Genomic DNA, 21452 nt, shown 5'->3' on the forward strand with positions numbered 1-21452 from the left:
GGGGTTCACGCCATTCTCCTGCCTCAGCCTCTCCGAGTAGCTGGGACTACAGGCGCCCACCACCACGCCTGGCTAATTTTTTTTGTATTTTTAGTAGAGACGAGGTTTCACCGTGGTCTCGATCTCCTGACCTCATGATCCGCCCGCCTCAGCCTCCCAAAGTGCTGGAAAATCCACAAATTTTGAGACATTTTTACCAGACTAAAAAATGATCATCAATGGTTTTATAATGCTAATATTTTTTATTGAACTCTTCTCAAGGTCTTTTGAAGAAAATACATATTCATGCTTACCCAGTCTAAATATGGAAGGACCTCATGATTACTTAAGTTGTATTCCTGATTCTTTTATTTGAGATTCACTTTAATTCTAACCTAGATAATAATCAATGTATTTTTAAAAATGCCATAATGCTAAATGACGAGTTAATGGGTGCAGCAAAACAACATGGCACATGGATACATATGTAACAAACCGGCACATGGATACATATGTAACAAACCTGCACATTGTGCACATGTACCCTAAAACCTAAAGTATAATAATAATAAAAAAAAAAGGTCTTCACCTATGTTACTGAAAGGCCTATCTAAAGTTCTTGACATACATTCTGGACAACTTTATATTGTTTTGGGTGCTTTATTTCTTTAAGAAAATAGATGCTCCTCTCCCAACTTTACTGTTTTTCATACTTTTTTCTATTTTGTTTCCCTGGTCCACAGTTCCCCTATGTATTCTGGTTAGATGGCATTGTAGAGAAAATAATCAAATTAAAAAAAATACAAAAATGGAAAAAAAAAACCCTCCAGAAAACCAATGTCCAATGTCCTAGGAATGCTGAGAATAAAGTGAACTGGAAGAACTTGGCAGGATCTGGTCCCATAGGTATTTTTCTACAGTGTACAATAGACTCCACTGGCTGTAGACCTAGGTTGATAGGGCTCAGGGGTAAGTTTGGTTGAGTTGTATGGGCTTTGTGATGAGTGCAGGGATTTCTGCTTTTGGTCTTGCTGCCATCAAAGCTAGGTCCTGACAGCAGCAACGGTCTCTCTTCCTAGTTCAATGGAATGTCTAGTTTCTGAACTTGGAGGTAAATTATGTTTTCTTTATTTTTTCTTGGTCTGCAATAAGAAATAAAAATGGAGAGGGGAGAAAGAAATTATGAGGAGGCTGAAAACCAAAATAAAGTGGGTAATAAATAAGAGGAACAACAAATGATTATAAACTTTGTTCAGGATTAGTCTTGCAATGTGTTCTGAGTGGTGGTTCTCACAAAGAAAATGGACAGAACTTGTTGATAACTCATGTCGACAGAGTTATTTCTAAAATTATCTTATTGAATTGGAACTGGCCTAAATAAGTTCCTTTTTTAGGGTGTTCACCTTTCTCTGTAATAGAGAATGTGGGTAAAGTCTAAACTTAATCTTATATCAGTTAATCATGAAGATTGCAAAATCTAGACATTGTTATCATTAGTTATGCAAATAGAATTTGAAAAATTATTTTTTCAAAGTGTATTTACTTTTCAACAGCTTGATAAATGAAGAATGCAATTAAAACATTTGTTCAAATTGCAAGTTTTCTCAATGATCTTGTCTTCATGAATGCCAGGACATTGCTGATATTCATCCTAGAAATGCTGCTTTCTTCATTTTGTTGTTCCCAGCCATGCCCTTTGGACCTGTTCCTGTTTATAGCAATATTGAATCAGTTGTGGACTGCTCCTAGCCACCCAGCATCTCACAGAATTTCCCCCACCTGGAGTTGGTTAGTCTTGTCTCATTTTCTGGACCAATCCGATCTGAGACGAGGGATGGCAGAAGCTTACCCAAGTCACCCTATGGTTTTGGAATTATCTAAAGCTCCAGATGGGGAGGTACAATCAAGTCAGTTGAGCTCCTCTGGTCTCTCTGGCAACAACAATAACAACAACTACAGTGGCAGAAATAACAACAGTAGAAATAGCAGCAATAGAAGCAGCAGCAGGAACAACAAAAGCAACAACAGCAGCAAGAGTAGCAGCAATAGTAGCAACAGCAGCAACAACAGTAATAACAGCAGCAACTATAATAGCAACAGTAGAAGTATCAGCAACAACAGCAGCAGTAACAACAACAAAAGCAACAGCAGCAACAATAGTAATAGCAACAGAAACAGTAACAGTAGCAGCAACAGATATGGCAACAGTAATACCATCAGCAGCAACAGCAATAGCAACAATAGCAGCCTCAGTAGTAACAGCAATAGCAACAGTAGCAACATGAACAACAGCAGCAGCAACAATAGTATCAGTAATAGCAATAGTAACAGTAACAGCATCAGCAGCAGCAGCAGCAACAGCAACAGCAGCAGCAGCAACAATAACAAAAGCAACAGAAACAGTAACAACAAAAGCAACAATAGCAACAACAGCAGAAACAATTTTAGCAATAGCAGCAACAATAGCAACAGAATCAACAGCATCACAATTAAGAGCAACAACAGCAGCCACAATAGCCACAGAAATAGCAAAAGCAGCAGTAGCAACAACAGAAGTCACAGCAATAACAGCAGCAGCAGCAACAGAAGTAGCAGTAGTAATAGCAGCAACAGCAGCAGCAGCAGCAGTAGCAGCAATCATTACCATAGTAGCAACAATAGTAGCAGCAACACCAGCAGCAGTAGTAGCAGCAGTAGCAACAGTAATAGTAGCAGCAACAGCAATAGCAACAGTAGCAGCATCAGCAACAACAACAGCAACAATAGCAGCAGTAACAACAGCAGCAGCAACAATAATAGCAGCAGCAACAGCAACAGTAGCAGCAGCAGCAACAACAGCAATGATAACAAAAGCAACAATAGCAACAGTATCAGCAACAGCAACAGCAATAGCAACAAAAGCATCAGCAACAGCAATAGCATCACAATGGACAACAGCAACAATAGCCACAGCAATAGCAACAGCAGCAGTAGCAACAGAAATAACAGTAATAGCAGCAGCAGCAGCAATCATTACCATAGTAGCAACAACAGTAGCAGCAACACCAGCAGCAGTAGTAGCAGCAATAGCAACAGTAATAGTAGCAGCAACAGCAATAGCAACAGTAGCAGCATCAGCAACAACAGCAACAATAGCAGCAGTAACAACAGCAACAGCAGCAGCAACAATAATAGCAGTAGCAGCAACAGCAACAGTAGCAGCAGCAGCAACAACAGCAACAATAATAAAAGCAACAATAGCAACAGTATCAGCAACAGCAACAGCAATAGCAACAGAAGCATCAACAACAGCAATAGCATCAAAATTAACAACAGCAACAATAGCCACAGCAACAGCAACAGCAGCAGTAGCAACAGTAATAGCAGTAGCAGCAGCAGCAGCAATCATTACCATAGTAGCAACAACAGTAGCAGCAACACCAGCAGCAGTAGTAGCAGCAATAGCAACAGTAATAGTAGCAGCGACAGCAATAGCAACAGTAGCAGCATCGCAACAACAACAGCAACAATAGCAGCAGTAACAACAGCAACAGCAGCAGCAACAATAATAGCAGTAGCAGCAACAGCAACAGTAGCAGCAGCAGCAACAACAGCAACAATAATAAAAGCAACAATAGCAACAGTATCAGCAACAGCAACAGCAATAGCAACAGAAGCATCCACAACAGCAATAGCATCACAATTAACAACAGCAACAGTAGCCACAGCAACGGCAACAGCAGCAGTAGCAACAGAAATAGCAGTAATAACAGCAGCAGCAGCAGCAGCAATAATCACAATAGCAGTAATAGCAGCAACAACAGAAGTAAGAGCAGCAACAACAATAAAAGCAACAATAACAACAGCAATAGCAGCAGCAATCATAACAGCAACAGCAGCAGCAGCAACAACAGCAGTAACAATAGCAGCAATGACAACATCAGCAACAGTAGCAGCAACAACAGTGTCAGCAACAGTAGCAGCAGTGACAGCAATAGCAACAGCATCATAGTCAACAATGGCAATAACAACAGAAGCAGCAGCAACAACAAAAGCAACAATAGCAGCAATAGTAGCAGCAACCACAACAGTAACAGTAGCAGCAACATCAGCAGTAGCAACAACAGCAGCTGCAGTAGCAATAGTGGTAACAACAGCAGCAGCAGCAATGACAACAGCATTAACAACAACAGCAACAATTTCAGCAACAGCAACAGCATCATAGTCAACAACAGCAATAATAATAGAAACAGCAACAATAGCAGTAGCAGCAACAACAGCAGCAGCAACAGCAATGTCAGCAATGGTGGCAGCAGCAACAATAACAAAAGCAACAACAGCAGCAATAGCAGCAACAACAACAAGAGGAGCAAAAGTAGCTGCAACAATAACAAAAGCAACAGCAGCAACAATAGCAGCAGCAATAATTATAACAGCAGCAACAACAGCAACGTCAGCAAAAGCAGCAACAGCAATAGCAGAAGCAGCAACAACATCAGCAACAGCAGCAGCAGCAAGAGCAGCAACAACAGTAGCTGTAACAATAACAAAAGTGAACAGCAACAGCAGCAACAAAAACAACAACCACAGCAAAAGCATCAGCAACAGCAACAAAGCAGCAACAACAGTAGCTGCAACAATAACAAAAGCAACAAGAGCAGCAACAGCAGTGACAAAAACAACAACAGCAATAGTAACAGCAGCAACAGTAACAGTAGCAGCAATAGCAGCAACCACAACACTAACAGAGGCAACAACAGTAACAGCAGCAGTAGCAGTAGTAGCAACAACAGCAGCAGCAATAACAATGGAAGTATCGGCAACAACAATAGCAACAGCATCACAGTCAACAACAGCAACAGCAGCAACAATAGCCACAGCAATAGCAACAGAAGCAATAACAGCAGCAGCAACAACAGCAGTAGGAACACCAGCAGTAACAACAGCAGCAGCAACATCAGCAACCACAGCAGCAACAACAGTAGCAGCAGTAGCAACAGCAGCAATAATTATAACAGCAGCAGCAACAGCAGTAACAACAGTAGAAATAAGTACAATAGCAATAACAATGGTAATAGCAATAGCAAAAACAATAGCAGCAGTAACAATAACAACAGCAATAGCAGCAACAACAGCAACAGTAAAAATGACAATAGCAGCAGCAACAACAGCAGCAGCAGCAACATCAGCCACCGGTGAGTGACTACTAACTAAATACCAAGCACTGTGATGGATGCTTCATTGCATTGTCCCATGCATGAGCCCAACCCTCTGATGGTGAGACAAGTTCATGGGCCACAAAATCTAGCTGCCAGAATTGAAACTTTGGCTTTGTCGCTTATTGGCTGTGTGGTTTTGAGCAAGTCCTTTACTTTCTCTGGCCTGTTTTTTTTTTCCAGTTGTCAGTGAGGTTAATAATAATAACACCTATTTCATAGGGTTGCTGCAAGGATTCAATGAGGGAATACAGGCATACCTCAGAGATATTGGGGATTCAGTTCCAGACCACCACAATAAAGTAAATTTTACCATAAAGTGAGTCATACATTTGTGTTGGCTTCCCAGTTCATATAAAAGTTATAGTTACACTATACTGTAGTCTATTAAATGTGCAATATTATGTCTAAGAAAACAATGTAATTTAAAAACTCTTTATTTTTTAAAAATGCTAACAATCATCTGAACCTTCAATTAGTGGTAATCTTGCTGGTGGAGGCTCTTGTCTCTATGTTGCTGGCTGCTGACTGATCAAGACAGTGGTTGCTGAAGGTTGAAGTGGCTGTTGAAACTTCTTAAAACAAGAATCTGAAGTTTTCAATGTTGATGGACTCTTCCCTTCATGAAAGATTTCTCTGTAGCATGCAATGCTATTTCATAGCATTTTACCTGCAGTAGAGCTTCTTTAAAAATTGGAGTCAATCCTCTCAAACCCTGATGCTGCTTTGTCAACTAAGTTTATGTAATATCCTAAATCCTTTGTTGTCGTTTCAACAATGTTCACCGGATCTCCACCAGGAGTAGATTCCATCTCAAGAAACCACTTTCTAAGCTCAGCTGTAAGAAGCAACTCCTCATCTGTTCAAGTTTTATCACGAGGTTGAAGCAACTGAGTCACATCTTCGGGCTCTACTTCTAATTCTAGTTCTCTTGCTATTTCTATCATATCTGCAGACACTTTTTATGCTGAAGTCTTGAGCTCTTCGAAATTATCCATGAGGGCTCTAATCAACATCTTCAAAACTCCCGTTAACGTTCATATTTTGACCTCCTCCAATGATTCACAAATGTTCTTAGTGGCACCTACAATGGTGAAACCTTTCAAGAAGGTTTTCAATGTACTTTGCCTAGAACAGTTAGAGGAATTACCATCTATGGTAGCTATAGCCTTATAAAGTATATTCCTTAAATAATAATACTTGAATGTCAAAACTACTCCTTGATCCATGGGCTGCAGAATGGATGCTGTGTTAGCAGGCATTAAAACAACATTAATCTTTGGGTGCATCTCCATCAGAGCTCTTGGGTGACCAGGTGTATGTATTGTCCATGAGCAGTAATCTTTTGAAAGTGATCTTCTTTTCTAAGCAGTAGGCCTAAACAGCAGGCTTAAAATATTCAATAAACCATGCTATAAACAGATGTACTGTTATCTGTACACAGGCTTTGTTATTCCATGAGCACAAGCAGAGTAGATTTAGTATAATTCTTGTGGACCCTAGGGTTTTAATGGTAAATGAACACTGGCTTCACCTTCTAGTCACCAGTTGCATTCACCCTTCACAAGAAAGTCAACCTGTCCTTTGAGCTTTGAAACCAGGCATTGATTTTTTCCTCTCTCACTTTGAAAGTCCTAAATGGCATCTTCTTCCAATAAAAGGCTGTTGTGTCTATATTGAAAATCTGTTGTTTAGTGTGACCAACTTCATCAATGATCTTTGTTAGGTCTGGATAACTTGCTGCAGCTTCTACATCAGCACTTGCTGCTTCACCTTGCACTTTTATGTTATGGAGATGGCTTCTTTCCTGAAGCCTTATGAACCAACATTACTAACTTTGGATTTTTCTTCTGCTACTTCTTCACCTGTCTCAGCCTTCATATAATTTAAGAGAGTTAGGGCCTTGCTCTGGATTAAGGGAATCCAGGCTTTGGCTTAAGGGAATGTTGTGACTGGTTTGATCTTTTTTTTTTTTTTTTGAGACGGAGTCTCGCTCTTTCACCCAGGCGGTACTGCAGTGGCCTATCCCGGCTCACTACAAGCTCCGCCTCCCGGGTTCACACCATTCTCCTGCCTCAGCCTCCCAAGTAGCTGGGACTACAGGTGCCTGCCACCATGCTTGGCTGATTTTTTGTATTTTTAGTAGAGACGGGGTTTCACTGTGTTAGCCAGGATGGTCTTGATCTCCTGACCTTGTGATCCACCCACCTCAGCCTCCCAAAGTGCTGGGATTACAGGCGTGAGCCACCGTGCCCGGCCGACTGGTTTGATCTTCTATCCAGACCAGTCAAGCTTTCTCCATATCATCAATAAGGCTGTTTCATTTTCTCATTTGTGTGTTCACTGGAGTAGCGTTTTTAAACTTCCTTCAAGAACTTTTCCTGTGCATTCTCAACTTGGCTAACCGGTGCAAGAGGCCTCGCTTTCGGCTTATGCTGGCTTTCAACATGACTTCCTCATTGAGCTTAATCATTTCTGCCTTTTGCTTTAAAGTTGAGACTTGCAACTCTTCCTTTCATTTAACACCTAGAGGGCATTGTAGAGCTATTAATTGGCCTAATTTCAATATGGTTGTGTCTTGGGCAATAGGAAGGCCCAAGGGGAGGGAGAGAGATGGGGGAACGCTCAGTGTGTGGAACAGTCAGATCACACACATTTATCAATTAAGTTTGCTGTTTTACACAGACATGGTTTGTGGTGCCCTAAAACAATTGCAATAGTAGTATCAAAGATTATTGACTGCAGATCACTATCACAGATATGATAATAATGGAAAAGTTTGAAATATTGTGAGAATTACCAAAACATGCCACAGTGACATGAAGTGAGCACTTGCTGTTGGAAAAATGCTGCAAATAAACTTGCTTAATGTAGGGTTGCTGTATACCTTCAATCTGTTAAAAAATGCAATATCTGCAAAACACAATAAAATGAAGTGCAATAAAAGAAGGTGCATGGGAAGGCCATGGAAAGCACTGAGTAGAGCTCTTAGAAAATGTTAGCTATTGTTATCCTCATTTTACAGCAAGGAAAACCAGCTTAAGAAGTGAGATAAATGGCAGGGCGTGGTGGCTCACACCTGTAATCCCAGCAATTTGGGAGGCCAAGGTGGGCGGATAACTTGAGCTCCACAGTTTGAGACCATTCTGGGCAACGTGGCAAAACCTGTCTCTACTAAAAAAATACAAAAAATTAGCTGGGCGTGGTGGCACATGCCTGTAGTCATAGCTACTTGGGAAGCTGAGGTGGGAGAATGACCTGAGCCCAGGAGGTTGAGGCTGCAATGAGCTGAGATTGAGCCACTGCACTCCAGCCAGTGTAACTGGTGGGAGACCCTGTCTCAAAAATAGAGAGACAAAAAAAGTGAGAAGTGAGATAAAGAATAGGGTATAAGTCCATACAGGCTATATTTGTAACTATGACAGGTTTAGTGCCCTTAGGAACCAAATGACTTGGTTGGTGAGGGAGGGACTCTTGCCCTGCCCTGTTTCTGCTGGCTCTCCTCAGCACATGTGACACTGTTCTTGAAGTCAGTTTTCAGTGCCAGCTGTGGTCTGCCCTCCTGCTCCCAGACATCCCTGCCTCCTGCAGGCCACACCTCCCACCCCTCCCTCTGTAGGCACACTGTTCTCTGGCTGTGTCTCAGCCCTCACCACTCCCGCTCTTCTGCAATTCTCCAAGTCTTACACATATCTCTCAGTGCGTGGTGAACTGGGTTATGTAATACAGAAATAAGAACAGTGCAAATCTTCATAGGAGTATTTGTAGATCACATAAATGGAAAGAATATAAAATAAAAACAGGAATGGTCTTTTGAAATATCGCTTTAGCCTGCTTCGACTCAGCCTGATGAAAATGAACAACTCTGACAAGCATAGGTATGTGTGTGTCGCTGAGCCACACTTCTCCATCTTACAACAACAACTCGGAATATATTTTCAAATTTGATTTCCAATAAACAGTCTAGGCTTATATTTTCCTGTTTTATAGAACAGCTACAAAAGCTTTTATGAATAATAGCAGTGGTTCATAGATGTTAATTAATTAGTGTCAGGCACTTTATTGACACTTGGTGAGTGTCAGTTAGAAAGCACTGGGTGAGAGCACTTAGTAAATGTTAGCTATTGTTATCCTCATTTTACAGAAAGGAAAACAGGCTTAAGAAGTGAGATAAGGTATTAGGTGTAAGTTCACAGGTTATATTTGTAACTAGGACAGGTTTAGTGCCCTTAGGAACCATAACAATTTAATTAGGAACCAATTGACACTTAATTAGTGTCAGGAACTTTACACATATTTTCTTCTTTAATCCAGTGAGTAGGTACTGTTGTCCCCATTTACAGATGAGGAAACTGAGGCTTTGAGGCATTAAGGCAATAAAGCCACACACATGGGAAATGTGACAACAGGGCTCAGGTTCTACAGGTCTTGCTCTTCACCACACATATTACTGCCTGCCTGGCACTGGTGCTGGCTAGAGAAAGAAACTTCAATTAGGGATGCTGTAGAAAGAACTTCAGCATTTATTCCACAAATAATTGGTAAGCTCCTGCTCTGTGTGTGCCAGGCACCGTGCTGAGTTCCAGCGATACAACAGTAAACAGGATTTAGACTGTCTTTGACGGGAGGTGCCCATGTGTGTGGGAAGCTGCATGGGGAGAGGGGTACGGGGTTGGAGATGGTTGGTTTAGATGAAAGGTCTCCAACTCAAATGTCTGCATGCACCAGGCAGATCATACAATGTACCAAAGGCAGTAGGAAACAGTGGGGACTGGGGCCTCCTGCAGAGGGTGTGACCTTGAGAAAGCCAAGCCATCATTCAGCTCCTACAAATTGCCAACAAGAGGAAATATCTTCTCAGTGTTACCAAATCTTCTGCTTTTTTAAAACAGATCCTGGAAATCCAGTTTATGTGGAATTTCCCACTTTAAAAAAATACTGTGTAGGCCAAAGAGCGCACTGGAGAACTTGGTGGCCTGCAGGCTGCTAGTGTGTGACCTCTGGCCAGATTCAAAGGCCTCTTCCAACTCCAAGACTCAAGTTCTAGGAAAAGCCTCAGACCACTGTGATTTACCAGCATTTTGCCCAAGTACTGAGAGTGTTAAACATGAAGGTTTGGTAAAATGAATAAAAATCAGTTGTTTGTGGTATCAACAGGCCAAAAGTGGAGTAGAAAGAAAATAAATAAAAATATCTAAACATACTGTATAAACAAACTTGTGGGGAGAGTGTCAGATAGGTTTGTCTTTATCTAGAATTTTTTTTATGTACTGTTTGAATGGGTTCATATGGTCCAAAATTCAAAATTACAAAAAGGTAAGCACTGAAGTCTCCCTTCTACCTGTATCTCACAGTCACTCAATTCCATAGACAACCAGTGTTATGGTTCTTGTACATTTTTCCAGAGATACAAGTATTTATGTATATGTCTTTCACTATTTTTACACAAATGATAGACTATATACATTTCTATGTTTTGCTTTTTCCCCCATTAGCAATATATCTTGGAGAACTTTCCTTGTCAGTGTATGTGAAGCAGCCTCATTCTTTTTAATGGCTGTATAATTTTACAGAATGGCATATCATTTATTTAACTGGTGTTCTAATTCATGGTCATTTAGGTTGTTACCAAACGCTTGTTATAAAAAATTGCCTTAATGACTAGTCCTGTACATATGTCACTTTGTACATGTAAACTTCTGGAGGTGTAGAGTTACTAGGTTAAAGGATATACATGTTTATAATTTTTATTTAATTTATTTTTAGTTTTTTGAAACAGAGTCTTGCTTTGTCACCCAGGCTGGAGTGCAGTGGCACGATCTCAGCTCACTGCAACCTCTGCCTTGCAGGTTCAAGCAATTCTCCTGCCTCAGCCTCCCCAGTGGCTGGGATTACAGGTGCGTACCACCACATCCAGCTAAATTTTTTTGTATTTTTTAGTAGAGACGAGGTTTACCATGTTAGCCAGGATGATCTCGATCTCCTGACCTTGTGATCCGCCCGCCTCGGCATCCCAAAAGTGCTGGGATTAGAGGCATGAGCTACCGCACCCAGCCCATGTTTGTAATTTTTATGCTACTATTGCACTGTCCATTATAGAGGCATCTAACTCCTACCAGCAACACAGGAGACTGCATTTCTCCCCGTTCTTCCCCAACATAGTGTGTTACCAAGTAATTTTATTTTTGACAATCCAGGTAGTCATTAGTGCAGTGTTAATTTGAACTTCTCTTACTATGAAGGAAGTTGAGCATATTTTCATGTATTTAAGAGTTGTTTTTATTTCCCTTTCATTGAATTATTTGCTCAAATCTGTTGCTTATTTTTTTTTTCTATTGGGTGGTTGCTCTTATGGATTTGTTAGGAAAATTAACCCAATGTAGAGTAGTAAATATTTTCTTCAAGTTTATAATTTTATTTTTAGCTTATGGTAGTTGTTTAATGCAGAATATTTTATTTTTATGAAAGCAAACATGTTGACCTTTCTTCTATGGATTCTGGATTTTTGGGTCATATTTAGAAAGACCTTCTCCACATCAAAGTTTAAAGAAATTCTCGTATAGTGTCTTTGTAATTTTACTAATTTTTTTTAATGCTTTCAAGTCTTTGATTTAGTTTGAATTTATCTCAGTGTATGGTGTGAAGTATGAAGTCAATTTAATTCTTTCCAAATGGCTACAGGGTTGTCTTAAAACCTTTATAGAACAATTCACTTAGAACTTTCAACTGCCTACCTTTGCATATTTTCGGCTTCCTCAATGGTCTCAGGCAAAGCCTTCCCTTTAGTTTCTGGAAGCAACAGCACCAGACCTCCAGCAACCAAGCCAAGCACGCCTGAAAGCCAAACAGATGAAAATCACATTAAGAACTGAAAAACTCAAGGACTATAATTAGAGTTTCCCTTATTTTTGTTTAAAACATTTTTTTTGGTGTTTTTCTATACTTATTTACAGATTCCTTTGCTATCTCTGACTGCTGTATTTTCCATTATAAATATTATACCAGTTCCAAACTCCTTTGAATTACTATTCCTAATAGGGAAATGAAATACTTAACATTTTGAGTCAAGGTTATTCTAGGGTAGAGGACATTGCCACCATATTAAGATACTTTGGAGTTAGAAAATAACTCTGCAAAAAATTAACTGTAAGAAAAGGAGGACCATAACCCTGCCAGTTTAAATCACTTAGTAAAGAAAATAAGTCAGAAACTTGGATCATTTCTAGCAAATAAAAGTAATAAATTATGTATTTATTACGATGTAAGAGCACTAAAAGGTATAGCCAGGATTTTAGTTTAAATTCAGGTGTTCCTTAAATTCCCGTTATTCCTTTTTTTCTTTGTCTCTAGCTATAATCTTTAATAATAAACACTTACATGTTTTTGTTTCTTCAGATTCTGATTAAAGTTTTGATCTTTTAACATTGTATTTATATGTGTTTCACAATAATAGAATACAGAAAATAGGATGTGGGTTCTTTACTGGTTTTGAGGTCTCAAAACACTACATGCCAGTCTCTATTTTTACACCCTCAGAAAATGGCTGAAATAGAAGCTGCGGGGCACAGAACCAAAGCTCTGAGGGCCTGGACTCCAACTCTAGCACCTCACATACTGGTCTCAAGGCCTTGGGAAGTTCTGTTATCTTTCTGATGCTCCAGACATTCCTATATAAATTGGGATAACATACTGTCAAATCAAGTTTAGCCTACAGCTGCCTCCTTACATATTTTAAGTTTGGCCTAAAGGTTTCTCTATACATTGTGAACTATAATCTAGATGGAATGGTAAACACACTATAGCCTACTCTTGTGCCAATTAAAACCACCTTTGCAAAATTATGACTGAGACAGTGAAAGAGATCTAACTTAATCGACTTCATCTTGCTTCTAACCTCCAAGCTGTCCTTGTCATTCTTGGGTATAGGCTGAACTAACTTTGGGAGAAACTTAGTTTATAGATTAAAACAAAGATGACAACAGCCAAAGGAGACCTCTTTGTTGCCTGGGGACTAGGTTGCCTTTGTAGGACTAACATTAGCCACAACATAAGAAATTATGGTTTAGGAGTCATGCAGTTTGAGTCTACAAGATTCTGACCCTTTCTAAACTGCTGCTAAAATCAGTGCTTGGGTATTTTGCAGACCCTGCACTCAATGGATCAGCTGACACTACCCAAATTGATAAACTGGCTTATCTGATCTTGTGGCCCCCAGCAAGAACTGACTCAGCGCAAGAAGACAGCTTTGACTCCCTATGATTTCATCCCTGACCAATCAGCACTGCCGGCTCACTGGCTTCCCCCACCCACAAAGTTATCCTTAAAAACTTTGCTCCCGGAATGCTCAGGAGACTGATTTGAGTAATAACAAAACTCCAGTCTCCCACACAGCCGGCCCTGTGTGAATTACTCATTCTCTGTTGCAATTCCCCTGTCTTGAGAAATTGGCTCTGTCTAGGCAGCAGGCATGGTGAACCCCTTGGGTGGTTACAAAATCACCAAGTTTTAGCCAGTCAAATGCGGCCAACTGTTCAAACCATGTTCAAATAAGGCAAATGCCAAGCTGTAACCAATCCCATTATTTCTGTACCTCACTTCCGATTTCTGTAGGTGGCTTTCCTTTTTCTTCCCCTAAATCTTCTTTCACCCTGTGGTTGTGTTGGAATCTCTGAGCCTACTCTGGCTCAGGCAGCCTGATTCTCGAATCATTCTTTGCTTAATTAAACTCTTGTAAATTTAATTCAGCAGAAGTTTTTCTTTAACAATACCACCTCACAAATGTAAACTAAAAATAAAATTTGGAGATCCCCAACTGATTGAATTGAACTGGAAAACTTCAAGGTTTTTCACCCCTACCCCTTCCCATTCAAGCCTTGATGGAGAGGGGTAGGGGTCAGACATATCTCATTATACCCTCTCCCTTTTGGAGTTCAAGCACTACTCACCAGTGTTAACATTAAAACACATCTTAAGACTGACACAACAGACTCTTTGTAGCAATAAGATAGCAAATTCCAACCTGACCATAGAATAATATCACATGACAGACAAAAAAAAATAAAATATTTTACCCCAAAATATATTTCTTTGCCCTATTTTGAAATGGCCTGGCAAAGCCATCTTTTGTGGAGAGAATTTGCATCTGTAAAGAATCTCTATTAACATAACTAGATCTTTCCCTTTCTAGACCCTCCCAATCCTGAAGAGATTAACTGAGAGTCTAGCACCTTTTAAAGGTCTGTATAGGAAACATTTGCCATTGATTGTCTCAAAGGGTACCACCTATGAGACTTCATCTACATAATAAGAGCCTTGGTTTCCACAACAACTTCTCTTAACTCAGGCACTCTTTTCTATTGATTCTGGATCTTCAGATAATAACTCTTTCAAGCAATTGCCAATCAGAAAATCTTTGAATCCACCTATGACCTGGAAGCCCCTGCATTGTGTTGTCTTGCTTTTCTGGACCAAACCAATGGATACCTTGCATGTATTGATGGATGTCTTTTGTCTGCTTAATATGTATAAAACCAAGCTGTACTCCAACTACCTTGGACACATGTTCTCAGGACCTCTTGAGACTGTGCCTTAGACAAGTCACTCATATTTGATTGAATATGGTCACTCATATTTGGCTCAAAATAAACTCTTTAAATATTTTACAGAATTTAGCTTTCTTTCCTCGACATGTCAGAGGCTTTTGAAACACAACAACTTTATCTTGAATAGGGACTGGGTAAAATAAGGCTGAGACTTACAGGGTTGCATTCCCAGACAGTTAGGCATTCTAAGTCACAGGATGAGAGAGGAGTTCAGCACAAGATACAGCTCATAAAGACCTTGCTGGCCAAACAGTCTGCAGTACAGCTGGCTATAACCCACCAAAACCAAGATGGCAATGAGAGGGACCTCTGGTTGTCTTCATTGCTACCCTCCCACCAGTGCCATGACAGTTTACAAATTCCATGGCAACATCAGGAATTTACCCTATATGGTCAAAAAAGGGGAAAATCATTAATAATCCACCTTTTGTTTAGCATATAATCAAGAAATAACTATAAAAATGGGCAACTAGGAGCCCTCAGGGCTGCTCTGCCTGTGGAGTAGCCATTCTTTATTCCTTGACTTCCTTAATAAAGTTGCTTTCACATTATTCTATGGACTTGCCCTGAATTCTTTCTTGTGTGAGATCCAAGAACCCTCTCTTGGGGTCTGGATCAGGACCCCTTTCCAATAACATCTTTCTGGCAAACCCTGAAGGGAGGATACTGAGGAGACCTCCCCCCACCACCCCAAAGGACACAGACTGCAGCACTGATGAATTAACTTTGGGTAAGTGCTGGCGTACCCAGGTAAAGGACATGATTGTGTTAGAGACCCAACTTAGGGGAGTTAAAAGCTCTTTGAAGACAGAGAGGGTTAAAAGTCCCTCTTAATAAAAGGCAAAGACACTTGACTGAACTTGGGTTTGAGGACTAACTTAGGAAGGTTAGAGTCCTTCCTAAGACTGAGGGGATTAGAGGTCCCTCTCAGTAAAGTCTCTCTCAGCTAAGAACTAGTGTGGCACTATGGGATGTTAACTGCTGTTTTCTTTGAATTAATTTCCCTTACACTCTGCTGATGTCTACGGGTGACAGGATTAGGCATATACAGGATCATAGAACATGGGTAGTAATTGTCAGGCCTCTGAGCCCAAGCTGAGCCATCATATCCCCTGTGACCTGCACGTATACATCCAGATGGCCTGAAGTAACTGAAGAATCACAAAAAAGTGAAAATGGACTGTTCCTGACTTAACTGATGACATTACCTTGTGAAATTCCTTCTCCTGGCTCATCCTGGCTCAAAAGCTCCCCCACTGAGCTCCTTGTGTCTCCCACCCCTGCCTGCCAGAGAGCAACCCCCTTTGACTGTAATTTTCCATTACCTACCGAAATCCTATAAAACAGCCCCACCCCATCTCCCTTCACTGACTGTCTTTTCAGACTCAGCCTGCCTGCAACCAGATGAAATAGCCTTGTTGCTCACACAAAGCCTGTTTGGTGGTCTCTTCACATGGACACCAGTGAAATTTGATTCCATGACTCGGATCGGGGGACCTCTCTTGGGAGATCAGTCCCCTGTCCTCCTGCTGTTTGCTCTGTGAGAAAGATCCACCTACGACCTGTGGTCCTCAGACTAACCAGCCCAAGCAACATCTCACCAATTTTAAATTGGGTAAGTGGCCTCTCTTTACTCTCTTCTCCAACCTCTCTCACTATCCCTCAACCTCTTTCTCCTTTCAATCTTGGTGCCACACTTCAATCTCTCCCTTCTCTTAATTTCAGTTCCTTTCCTTTTCTGGTAGAGACAGAGATGACACATTTTATCCGTGGACCCAAAACTCCGGCACCGGTGACGGACTTGGGAAGACAGTCATCCCTTGGTGTTTAATCATGTGGGGATGCCTGCCTGATTATTCATCCACATTTCATTGGTGTCTGATCACCGCGGGGACGCTTGCCTTGGTCATTCACCCACATTCCTTGGTGGCAAGTCAATTGCGGGGACGCCTGCTTTGGATGCTCACCCAACCCCTTCTCTCCATGTTCCCACCCCTTCTCCACTTTCCTGGGGGGCAAGCACCTCCCACCCCTTTTCCACTTTTCTGGGGGGCAAGCACCCCTGACTCCTTCTCTCTGTGTCTCTACTCTCTCTTTTCTCTGGGCTTGCCTCCTTCATTATGGGCAGACTTCCACCTTCCATTCCTCCTTCTTCTCTCTTAGCCTGCGTTCTCAAAAACTTAAAACTTCTTCAACTCTCGCCTGACCTAAAATCTAAGCATCTTATTTTCTTCTGCAATACCACTTGACCCCAGTACAAACTTGGCAGTGGTTCCAAATAGCCAGAAAATGGCACTTTTGATTTTTCCATCCTACAAAATCTAGATAATTGTTATAAAATGGGCAAACGGTCTGAGGTGCCTGATGTCCAGGCATTCTTTTACACATTGGTCCCTCACTAGTCTCTGTTCCCAATGCAACTCGTCCCAAATCTTGCCTCTTTCCCTCCTGCCTGTCCCCTCAGGCCCAACCCCAAGCGTCACTGAGTCTTTCCAATCTTCCTTTTCTACAGACCCATCTGACCTCTCCCCTCCTCCCCAGGCTACTCCTTGCCAGGCTGAGCTAGGTCCCAATTCTTCCTCAGCCTCCACTCCCCAACCCTATAATCCTTTTTTCACCTCCTCTCCTCACACCTGCTCCATCTTACAGTTTTGTTCCACAACTAGCCCTCCCCCACCTGCCCAGCAATTTCCTGTTAAAAAGGTGGCTGGAGCTAAAGGCGTAGTCAAGGTTAATGTTCCTTTTTCTTTATCTGACCTCTCCCAAATCAGTTAGCATTTAGGCTCTTTTTCATCAAATATAAAAACCTAGTCCAGTCCATGGTCCTTTTGGCAGCTACCCTTAGACTCTTTACAGCCCTAGACCCTGAAGCGTCAGAAGTCTATCTCATTCTAAATATGAGTTTTATTACCCAGTCAGCTCCTGACATTAGAATAAAACTCCAAAAATTAAATTCCGGCCCTCAAACCCCACAACAGGACTTAATTAATCTCACCTTCAAGGTGTACAATAATAGAGTAGAGGCAGCCAAGTAGCAATGTATTTCTGAATTGCAATTCCTTGCCTCCGCTGTGAGACAAACCCCAGCCACATCTCCAGCACACAACAACTCCAAATGCCTGAACTGCAGCTGCCAGGGGTTCCTCCAGAACCTCGTCCCCCAGGAGCTTGCTACAAGTGCCAGAAATCTGGCCACTGGGCCAAGGAATGCCTGCAGCCTGGGATTCCTCCTAAGCCATGCCCCATCTGTGCAGGACCCCACTGGAAATTGGACTGTTCAACTTGCCCCACAGCCACTCCTAGGGCCCCTAAAGCTCTAGCCCAAGGCTCTCTGACTGACTCCTCCCCAGGTCTGCTCAGCTTAGCAGCTGAAGACTGATGCTGACCGATCACCTCAGAAGCCCCCTGGACCATCATAGACACTGAGCTTTGGGTAACTCTTACAGTGGAGGGTAAGTCCGTCCCCTTCTTAATCAATACAGAGGATACCCACTCCACATTACCTTCTTTTCAAGGGCCTATTTCCCTTGCCTCCATAACTGTTGTGGGTATTGATGGCCAAGCTTCAAAACCCCTTAAAATTCCCTCACTCTCGTGCCAACTTGGACAACATTCTTTTATGCACTCTTTTTTCAGTTATCCCCACCTGCCCAGTTCCCTTATTAGGCCGAGACATTTTAACCAAATTATCTGCTTCCCTGACTATTCCTGGACTACAGCCACATCTCATTGCTACCCTTCTTCCCAACCCAAAGCCTCCTTTGCATCTTCCTCTTGTATCCCCCCACCTTAACCCACAAATATGGAATACCTCTACTCCCTCTCTGGCAACCGATCACATGCCCATTACTATCCCATTAAAACCTAATCACCCTTACCCTGCTCAATGCCAATATCTCATTCTGCAGCATGCTTTAAAAGGATTAAAGCCTATTATCACTTGCCTGCTACAGCATGGGCTTCTAAAACCTATAAACTCTGCTTACAATTCCCCCATTTTACCTCTCCTAAAACCAGACAAGCCTTACAGGTTAGTTCAGGATCTGCGTCATCAACCAAATTGTTTTGCCTATCCACCCCGAGGTGCCAAACCTATATACTCTCCTATCCTTAATACCTCCCTCCACAACCCATTATTCTGTTCTAGATAAACCTAGCTGACCCCATAAATCCTAAATCCTTTCCCCACTCCCCTTTCCATTCCTTAAAAAACAGCCCTAAAAGCTGCTCCCACGCTGGCTCTCCCTAACTCATCACTCCCTTTTCATTACATACAGCTGAAGGGCAGGGCTGTGCGGTCGGAATTCTTATACAAGGACAGGGGCTGCGCCCTGTAGCCCTTTTATCCGAACTACTTGACCTTACCATTTTAGCCCAACCCTCATGTCTGCGTGCAGTGGCTACCACTGTGTTAATGCTTTTAGAGGCCCTCAAAATCACAAACTATGCTCAACTCACTCTCTACAGTTCTCGTAACTTCCAAAATCTATTTTCTTCCTCTCACCTGGCTCCCTCAGCTATACTCACTCTTTGTTGAGTCTCCCACAATTACCACTGTTCCTGCTTCAATCTGGCCTCCCACATTATTCCAGATACCACACCTGACCCCCATGACTGTATCTCTCTGATCCACCTGACATTCACCCCATTTCCCCATATTTCCTTCTTTCCTGTTCCTCACCCTGATCACACTTGGTTTATTGATGGCAGTTCCACCAGGCTTAATCACCACACACCAGCAAAGGCAGGCTATGGTATAGTATCTTCCACATCTATCATTGAGGCTACTGCTCTGCCCCCTCCACTATCTCTCAGCAAGCCAAACTCATTGCCTTAACTTGGGCCCTCACTCTTGCAAAGGGGCTACAAATCAATATTAATACTGACTCTAAATATGCCTTCGATATCCTGCACCACCATGCTGTTATATGGGCAGAAAGAAATTTCCTCACTATGCCAGGGTCCTCCATCATTAATGCCTCTTTAAAAAAAAAGCTTCTCAAAGCTGCTTTACTTCCAAAGGAAGCTGGAGTCATTCACTGCAAAGGCCATCAAAAGGCACCAGATCCCATCGCTCAGGACAATGCTTACGCTCATAAGGCAGCTAAAAAAGCAGCCATCAAAAGGCATCAGATCCCTTCGCTCAGGACAGTGCTTATGCTGATAATGTAGCTAAAAAAGCAGCTAGCGTTCCAACTTCTATCCCTCACGGCAGTTTCTCTCCTTCTCATCTGGACACTCCCACCTACTCCCCCACTGAAACTTCCACCTATCAATCTTTTCCCACACAAGGCAAATGGTTCTTGGACCAAGGATCTCCTTCCAGCCTCACAGGCCCATTCTATTCTGTCATCATTTCATAGTCTCTTCCATGTAGGTTACAAGCCCTAGCCCATCTCTTAAAACCTCTCATTTTCTTTCCATTGTGGAAATCTATCCTTAAGGAAATCACTTCTCAGTGTTCCATCTGCTACTCTACTACTCCTCAGGAATTTCTCAGGCCCCCTCCCTTCTCTACACATCAAGCTCAGGGATTTGCCCCTGCCCAGCACTGGCAAATTAACTTTACTCACATGCCCCGAGTCAGGAAACTAAAATATCTCTTGGTCTGGGTAGACACTTTCACTGGATGGGTAGAGGCCTTTCCCACAGGGTCTGAGAAGGCCACCACGATCATTTCTTCCCTTCTGTCAGACATAATTCTTTGGTTTGGCCTTCCCACCTCTATAAAGTCTGATAATGGACTGGCCCTTATTAGTCAAATCACTCAAGCAGTTTCTCAGGCTCTTGGTATTCAGTGGAACCTTCATACCCCTTATCATCCTCAATCTTCAGGAAAGGTAAAACGGACTAATGGTCTTTTAAAAACACACCTCACCAAGCTCAGCCTCCAACTTTAAAAAAGGACTCTGTCAAGAATAGAGCCCAAAAACTCACCAACCAAACAAGTACTTACACTGAACCCCCCTTGGACACTCTCAAATTGGATGTCCTGGGTCCTCCCAATTCTTAGTCCTTTAATACCTATTTTTCTCCTTCTTTTATTTGGACCTTGTGTCTTCTGTTTAGTTTCTCAATTCATAGAAAACTGCACCCAGGCCATCACCAATCATTCTATATGACAAATGCTCCTTCTAACAACCTTACCACAAAATCTTCCTTCAGCTTAATCTCTCCAACTCTAGGTTCCTACGCTGCCCCTAATTCCACTCGAACCAGCCCTGAGAAACATCGCCCATCATCTCTCCATACCACCCCCCAAAATTTTCCCACCCCAACACTTTACCAATATTTCGTTTTTCATTATTTTTCTTATTAATGTAAGAAGACAGGAATGTCAGGCCTCTGAGCCCAAGCTAAGCCATCATATCCCCTGTGACCTGCACGTATACATCCAGATGGCCTGAAGTAACTGAAGAATCACAAAAGAAGTAAAAATGGCCTGTTCCTGACTTAACTGATGACATTACCTTGTGAAATTCCTTCTCCTGGCTCATCCTGGCTCAAAAGCTCACTGAGCACCTTGTGACCCCTGCCGCTGCCTGCCAGAGAACTACTCCCTTTGACTGTAATTTTCCTTTGCCTATGCAAATCCTATAAAACGGCCCCACCCCTTCTCCCTTCACTGACTCTTTTCAGATTCAGCCCACCTTCACCCAGGTGAAATAAACAGCCT

The 21452-nt window shown here is 42.0% G+C and overlaps 1 protein-coding gene across 1 annotated transcript in view; it reads right to left on the reverse strand.

Moving 5' to 3' along the window:
* Window positions 1–232: 232 nt before the first annotated feature.
* SLC22A2 (solute carrier family 22 member 2) overlaps window positions 233–21452 on the reverse strand; it is a 47120-nt gene continuing 25900 nt past the window's right edge. Inside the window, exons 10-11 of the mRNA XM_055244116.2 lie at window positions 11909–12008; window positions 233–1121 (exon numbers count right to left, since the gene is read on the reverse strand). Coding sequence (XP_055100091.2) covers window positions 1055–1121; window positions 11909–12008 — 167 coding nt within the window. The 3' untranslated portion in view covers window positions 233–1054. The remainder of the gene's footprint in view (window positions 1122–11908; window positions 12009–21452) is intronic.

Source organism: Symphalangus syndactylus, chromosome 2, assembly GCF_028878055.3.
Source record: "Symphalangus syndactylus isolate Jambi chromosome 2, NHGRI_mSymSyn1-v2.1_pri, whole genome shotgun sequence".
Taxonomy (NCBI): Eukaryota; Metazoa; Chordata; class Mammalia; order Primates; family Hylobatidae; genus Symphalangus; species Symphalangus syndactylus.